General features: G+C 36.8%; 3 protein-coding genes and 1 pseudogene across 3 annotated transcripts in view; 2 read left to right on the top strand and 2 right to left on the bottom strand.

Annotated features, from left to right (window-relative positions):
* Window positions 1-553, top strand: part of LOC104739668 (nucleobase-ascorbate transporter 8-like) — a 3779-nt gene extending 3226 nt beyond the window's left edge. Inside the window, exons 13-14 of the mRNA XM_010460101.2 lie at window positions 1-100; window positions 182-553. The exon at window positions 1-100 is cut by the window's left edge and continues 14 nt beyond it. Coding sequence (XP_010458403.1) covers window positions 1-100; window positions 182-400 — 319 coding nt within the window. The 3' untranslated portion in view covers window positions 401-553. The remainder of the gene's footprint in view (window positions 101-181) is intronic.
* Window positions 593-1701, bottom strand: LOC104743217 (annotated as a pseudogene).
* Window positions 4452-5539, top strand: LOC104739667. The gene is made up of 3 exons (XM_010460100.2): window positions 4452-4823; window positions 4906-5006; window positions 5091-5539. The coding sequence occupies exons 1-3, from the start codon at window positions 4532-4534 to the stop codon at window positions 5196-5198; spliced, it is 501 nt and encodes a 166-aa protein (XP_010458402.1). The 5' UTR covers window positions 4452-4531; the 3' UTR covers window positions 5199-5539.
* LOC104739665 lies at window positions 5622-7224 on the bottom strand (the record flags this gene model as incomplete). Its single annotated transcript, XM_010460099.2, has 3 exons — window positions 5622-6039; window positions 6755-6850; window positions 6934-7224. Coding segments are annotated over 3 exons (576 nt in total), but the record flags the coding sequence as incomplete, so codon positions are not given.

Here is a 7724-nt window from a genome sequence, read left to right as displayed (position 1 = left end):
TCTAGGATTCTCCATCTTCATGGGCTTATCAATACCTCAATACTTCTACCAGTACACAATTGTCCATGATTATGGACCCGTTCACACATCCGCAACATGGGTAAGAACACTAGAAACCACATATTCTTAACACCGGTATCATCAAATAAACTAACCCTCAAATTGTTCTCATTTACTGCAGTTCAACATCATCATAAACGTTCCTTTCTCATCTAAAGCGTTTGTTTCCGGGATTTTGGCCTTATTTCTAGACATGACATTGCCTCCTAAGGACAAGACAGCAAAGAAAGATCGAGGATCCGAATGGTGGAAGCGATTTAGATCGTTCAAAACCGATAACAGAAGTGCAGAGTTCTACTCTTTGCCTCTCAATCTCAGCAAATATTTTCCTTCTCACTGATTAAATGACATTTTAAACATTTTTAGAACCAGAGTTATATCGACTCAGTATCCTATGAAAGCAAAATGAAACTATATATAGTAAAGATGGAACTTTTGTATTCTTATTCAGCTCAAAGGCTTACAATGCCACAAATGGCTTATTTATTATACACTTGACATAAACCCTAATGCTCACAAACAGATATCAGAATCAGCTTACACATAGTGAATCGAGGGCTACAAATTGATTTGACAGCTTGATGATCGCTTTATGATTTGACTTCTTTGTGACTGTTTCCGTCGTACGGTGTTGGGGTGAGGCAGACGCAGCTTCCTCCCTAGTTCCTCTTGTTTTGTCTTCAGGTGGAGCTTGCTCTTTCTCTTTTATGGTTTTGTCTCGAGGTGAAGTGGCCGTTGGAATCGATTTGAGCTTACCGGGATTTGCTTCATTCTGCATTCGGAGCAAACACTCTGCTTCTGCTGGAGTCTTTAGACTGATGTTGTTAACATCCTTCCCTCGTTTCAGCACTTGTTTCAGGACTGAGCTCACTTTTCTACTTGTGTCCTCAAAGAATAGGCAATGAGTTCGCTTCAAAACGTTAAGAACAGTACTAAGTGCTCCATCTGATTCGCTCTCGTCCATCTTTAACTCCGATAGAGACTTGGAAAACTTCATCGGAGCTTGAAGCAAAACTCCTTAATCTGTATCAAATTATCTCGATGCCTATTTGACCAAACATACTTCCAGTCATCAACAATAAGAACAGAGTCTTCATTTACCAGCACAACGTCAAGATTCTTCTCATACATCACGGTACTATCATCACGAGAAATAATCCGATCCCCAAAGTACACTCCTTCAGGATCCAACAACTTAGCCATCGCTCGAGCGTAAGATCTATTGGCATTTGTGTATATGTACATCTCAAACATCTCGCTTGCTTCTTTTAGAAACGTTCTTACGAAGGGTCTCAGTTTAGTCATACGTCCGACTGACGCCACCGACACCGTGAAGAGAAGAAGCCTCTCTCTGTCCTCTAGGGTTAGGGTTTTCAGGTAGTCTTCATCTGTTGTGATGTTGTTGATTCTAGTTGCGTTAAGCAACGTATGGTCTAAATCAAGGAATAAGTAGAGCTTTCTCTGGCTTTCCATGATTCTCATATCGGATTTACGGATCCGGTTTTTTTCGTCTCGACTCAGTCTTAGACCCGGGTGTATACATCGGAGCGAAACACCAGTTTCATCCAGATTCTTGCTACACACGATACACGGACTGCCGAAGGAATATGGGTGCTTGCAATTTCGAGTTAGGGTTTCCATGCTTCCTCCTTCTCTTTGATCCGATGATATAAGAAAGTATCTGTTGGGACTTGGGATTTTCTTGTGAATCTCTTTGTCCCGATGATACACATAAACCTCTCTTCTTATTTATTAAATCTCTGTTTGTGAATCTCTTTCTTTCTTATTCTCTTTTCTCTTTGGTTTTCTTATGATTAAAACTCTAACACAAGCACCCTAATTATATATATAGTTATGATTCTAACACACAAATAGTAAATTGCTAATTCTTATTGTAACACTTTCCACTTTTCTTTGTTTGCCTTTTCTTCATGATTTCCTTTGTCACTTGATTTTCTTCTTTTCTTGATCAGTTTCCTTTTCCTTGTATAAAAAACGGATATATTCCTTTTCATGTGACTTTTTTTGAATCAATTGGGCTTTTGTTGGATTTGGGTCTAGTTTTTATTCTCTAATTGCTTTGTTAAAAACCAACTTTTGTGTTGTATAAATAAATAGTGACACAATGAATGGTGTTTAAAAAAAAAAGAAATAGTGATACAGTATTACAAATTTTGTCATGGAGATTATGAATTTTTTTTCTTATATTTTTTAAGTATTTATATTCCATATTAACATCTTATGAAAATTTTATGTTAGAATTTCAGTATATCACTTTAACCAAACATGAAAATTTCCATCAAAAGTTGTTTTTTTTTTGGGAGCAAAAACATCATATCAAGTGAACATTTAGTCGAAGGTTGCTTCTGTTAGCGTCGTTTCATATTCATATCATCAATATGTTTCATGCGATCAAGTGTTTGAGTATTAAAATTTTAAAATGATCATCTATACTTAATTGTTTAAAATCCTAAATTCTGATTATGATGTGCTTTACTTTTTTACAATGAGTTGAGACTAATTTTTAGTTTTTGAGGAAAGCACACACTCTCTCACTTTTTATTGGATTCTTGTTCATGCATGTGATCAAATTTCAGTAGTAACTAATTGGGATACGAATTGTTGGATATATTCATTGATCAAAACTATTAGATGGTTAGTTACTAGGTTTTGTTTGTGTTTAACGAAAAGGTATATTATTTAAACTTACGATGTTGTTTAACATTATCAAAAAACTGACTATCGATGTTGGCCCTAACCAAAAACGAAAGGACACTATTTACAATCTTAAATCTTGATTTGTTACGTGTTGGTTGCCGCATAACGTGATTTGGTCTCTCTAGTACTACTAACACAATACTATAATTAAAATGCCATGCACAAGTAATAAAACACGCAATTTTAAACGTAAAGTCTTTTACAAAATATTAATATTTTCCGTTGTTTACTTTTTTTTTGAATTACTAACGCTCGTACATCCCCTCAGGTCAGGGATCAGAGCATTTTATATGGTTCTCTTCTAAGTATTGTCCCTCGAACCGGCGACATATAGACTTTGCTAGAGAATCTTTACCAGTTGAGCTATCGACGCTTGGTTCCGTTGTTTACTTTTACATCGACCTGAACGTGAAACTAGTTGCTGCGAGTAATTTAACCAGGGAAAGAATTGAAATTTCTCTCTATTATTTGATCTCTAGATCAAAATCCGTCACATCTTGATATATAATGCGACCTCTTTGGAAGATAACAACAACCAGCAAAACTAATTACACGACTAATCTAACTACATCTATTACATAATAATTAGTTGAACTTCACTTGTGTGTAACGCCTTAAGAAGGAGACTTTAGCATGCGTGCGTTGTTTTAGTAATTTTTATTGGAAGGAAAATGATGTTAGGGTAGGGAAAGAGGAGAAAACAACGAGAGAAATATCCAACAATATCAAATAAATAAAAGTTGATGATAAATGATATGATAGTATAAAGTAAGTATAAACTATGTTTTCTGCTTTTCTTTTTATGAATGAAGTAGATTATACAACAATTAAGGGAGACGTTATTTAAAAATAGATGATCGTTGGTGGAAATGCATTGGATCTTGCAAAAGAGTAAACAGAATTCTTCATTACGTTTAATGTTTCAAGTATTTTATAAACGCTCTGTTTTGCCCGTTGACAACACAATCTCTTGTTTTCCCCTGTTACAAGTTACTAGCACCTAGTATTAGTTATCAACCAAAAATCTAATTTATTACAAAATCTGAAATTTGTACATTCTAAAGTATAAAAGTATATTCAAGTATGGTAAATAATTGAACATGTTACAAAATTACAAGGAAGCTTTGGACAAATTATCCGTGTTAGATCGATTCATAGAATAATTCAAATCTTAACTTAGGTTTAGAGATATATATATATGCTATGAGTTGCATGCAAATCACCTATGTCATACAGTATTTGTTTGCCTAGCTCATTATCACACAGTCACATACCATTCACACTTATTCTAATGTACTTATCTCACTTTTTTTTACACATAATCACAAACCATGATAGTAGTAGTAGTAGGAGGACATCTTAATCATCCTTCTCTTCTATCGGCGTCGCCACACCTGTCCAAATCTAACCGACTTTTAAATTCCGACCAATCCTTATTCCTTATTCAATTTCCAAAACATAAAAAGCAGTTTACAGATGGGGACTCACAGTCAAATCTACATTAATCATAACAAATAATATATACTTATAAAACCATAATATAAAATTTGGGCTTTCACATGTTTATATATAAGTAAAGCTAAAGTGAGAAGGCAGAGTGTGTGGACCTACCCTCGCCGGAAAACAAAAAACACTTTTTTTTCCCTCTGTTTCTCTTTCTTTTTTCACAGAGTCTCTTTACAACTCTGTTTTTTCTTCTTCTTCTTCTTCTTCTTCTTCTTCTTCTTCTTAAATCATAAAATTCCTTCTGAAAATGGGGAATTGTCAGGCGGTGAACGCGGCGGTTCTGGTGTTACAGCATCCCGGCGGGAAAATTGATCGTTACTATGGCTCTGTATCCGTCACCGAGGTCATGAGTATGTACCCTGGCCACTACGTCTCTCTCATCGTTCCTTTGACAGAGGAGGAAGAGAAGAATATTCCGGGAGCGGTGAAGCGAGACGATAAGAAACAAAGGAAGGCTGTGAGGTTCACACGTGTTCAGCTTCTCCGCCCGACTGAGAATCTCGTCCTCGGCCACGCTTATAGGCTTATTACTTCACAAGGTTTCTTCTTCTTTTTTTGTTTCTTTCTTATGTTTTCATTCGTGTGATTTGAATTTACGATTGAATATTGTAAGTTTTACAGAAGTGATGAAGGTTTTACGGGAAAAGAAATCAGCCAAGTCGAAGAAGCATCAGATTGAGACAACGACGACAGTGAAGAAGTTGTCCGAGAAGAAAGTTCGGGTAGATTCCTCTAACTGATGGATTTTGTCATCTTTTAGACAAAATATAGTTAATGTGGGTTTGTTTGTTTTATATATATGGTAGGAAAAGAAACAAGGGAAGCAATTTCGTGTGTTAACGAACTCAACTTCCCTCTTAAAGTCCAAAACATGGAGGCCGTCTCTTCAGAGCATCTCCGAAGCTACAAACTGAATGTTTTTGGTTTTTGTTCGAGAGACAAGACAGTGTATCTGGATCTAGAATGGAGAACCTGATCCGGAACCACCTTACTGAATAAATTTTGGTTCCTTTTTTTCCTGGTTATGACAAGGGTGAAGTCTTAGATCAAGATGTGGAGAGATAAAGCTCAAGAAAGCCAACAGAACAGAGCTTCTTCTTCCTTTTTTTTTCTCTCTATCGTCGATGTATATATTTTCGCAGATGGAGAAATCGATGGAAGTTTGTAAGAAGTGTGGTTTTTGTTGTTGTAATATCGATTCAGAGGAAACATAGACTTCTGAATTAGAACAATAAAGAGCTTTGTTGTTGTTATCTTTCATTCTCTCTTTTTCTTGTTACAAAAGTCGTTTGGGCAAATTTACACTAAAAAGGTTTTTGATCAAATATTAAATGGCGTCACAACAACATGGTAATCTTGAATCAACAACACTTAACAGATCTGACGTACATAGATTCGACCATCAGGTGAAAAACAGTTGATGCGGCAAAAGAATACTACAACAGAGCTTATTAACTACCAAATTTGCAAATTAATCTCCGAGTTTTACTGAGGACACTTCTATACTCTGAGACAACACTACTGAACTAAATAACTCAAAAGGACTATATTTTGATGCTTGGAGGACTAATCAGTACCGGTCCACTCCTTCCAGTCCTTGTCTACATGATTCTGAGCCCATTTAATAGCTGCTCGTGCAGCTTGTGGACCTCCAGGCAATTCCCTTTCATTGAGAGTATCCGCCATGTCAATGAAAGGTATGACCAAGAGTGTACCAGGTCCTCCATACTCACTGCGCAAGAACGTCTCGAAGATCTGTCAAGAACCACAATGGTCCAAAGCAAAAACCGTTAACTCCCGAGTCTCATGCCAAGAATTATAACAGACTTAGAGAATGGTTTTAAGGTATCACGCAACAAAAACTTCCAAGCAATTTTTGGTAAACCAGATTTAGATTTATATCCCTTACCAAGGCTCTTTTCCGGATCATTATTAAGACCACAACATCTTGGATCCGAGTTAATGAAATTATACCCTCTCATTTTCAAACCATACTAACCTTTTGCTGAACTCTCTACATAGGTTTAAACTCAAAACCGCTCATGTAATTCTAAACTGAGTCACATGACCCTCTCCATTCTAGACCTCTAGCTCAACTAGTATAAGATCACTATATATTTTCCCAAGATTTGCAGGAAAATGCTGTATAATCACAACCCTAAAAACGAGGCATCAACATATTACAAAGGACATGTTCTAAACAGGCATACTCATTTGACAGCACAAAATGACTAGAGATAGAGATTATCTTAAACAACTTCAGATAAGATGAATCAGGATTCTAGGTCAGAAAAGACAAGACGAGATTTGAAGCATTTCTAACTTACTCACTCTATGTGTATTTGCAAGTCAAATGTCAAGAAAACATCAGAAGCTGAGACTAAACAATTCACCACTTTTGAAAAACCACAATTCAAGACATCTCACTTAAGATATTACAAGTGTGAAAGTGAGAAAGATTTAAGAATACCTCAGTGCAGACTCCGACAATTTCATCAACAGAGTCTTCAAAAAGGTCCCTTGTAGATAGTTTCTTTAACATATGGTCCCTAAATTTCTCAGTCTCCTGGTATTATCACACATCAATTAGGTTTCAATCATCCATCAAAATTGAGTGAAGAAAAAAGAAAAGAGGAAGTGAGCTCTCACAGCTTCGGCAAATTCAGGTATGGGCTCCGGAAACTTGTACTCGGCAGCTCTGCAAACGAACCCTCTCCGGGAAAGTGAAGAAAGAGAAAAGTCCCTCACTTTGGTTCTACATCGCTGTTTAAACAACTGGGTCGATTTGATTGAGCACGATACTGCAGCTGGTGAAGAGATAATTGGAAGAGCGCAACGGAAGGACGAAGAAGAAGAAGAAGATGAATTGACTTGAAGAAGCCGTGAAGAGAAGAGAGCCGTGAAGAGAAGAGAGCTTCGTGCATAGATGATGAAGCCATTTTACTAACAACGGTTCGCTTCACTCTTCAAACCTTATCTTTTTCTCTGCGAACATTACCAAAAAGCTGAGGGTTTTAGCGAGGTTTCAATTCTTAAGAATTTAATATTTCAGGGTGAAATTGTAAGTAATACAAAGATTTGGGTTCAAATTGTAACAAAAAGGAAAAAGAAAGTCATGACTCATGAGGGTGGAAAAAAAGGAACCTGTCAGACCGCCGTGCGACCACCCCGGCAAGGTATAACCGAGCCGAGTAACGATCCTCTACAGCACCGGAAGCATCCGAGGATGTTCGTAGCCGTTAATCACGCTCTGATCGCACGGTCATGGTTCATCAACCAGGGTTAAGGGCCTGTCTCTTTAGAAATCAGGAAAACAGAGGTACGAGCCTATAGAACAGATCCTGTTCAAGTAAGGTCGTGATCATTGATGCTTTCTGTCCATATATAAACAACTTTGTTTTCTACAATCTTTCCGATGTGGGACTTTGAAACATCTTATA

This window comes from Camelina sativa, chromosome 14 (genome assembly GCF_000633955.1).
Source record: "Camelina sativa cultivar DH55 chromosome 14, Cs, whole genome shotgun sequence".
Lineage (NCBI taxonomy): Eukaryota > Viridiplantae > Streptophyta > Magnoliopsida > Brassicales > Brassicaceae > Camelina > Camelina sativa.
Note: the sequence above shows the minus strand (reverse complement) of the source record. Positions and strands in the feature narration are given on the sequence as shown.

Bases quoted from the DNA above. Each gene is read 5' to 3' on its own strand.
- LOC104739667 (XM_010460100.2), top strand. From the start codon at position 4,532: ATGGGGAATTGTCAGGCGGTGAACGCGGCGGTTCTGGTGTTACAGCAT. The intron at 4,824-4,905 runs GTTTCTTCTTCT...TAAGTTTTACAG, and splicing joins TAGGCTTATTACTTCACAAG to AAGTGATGAAGGTTTTACGG. The intron at 5,007-5,090 runs GTAGATTCCTCT...TATATATGGTAG, and splicing joins TGTCCGAGAAGAAAGTTCGG to GAAAAGAAACAAGGGAAGCA.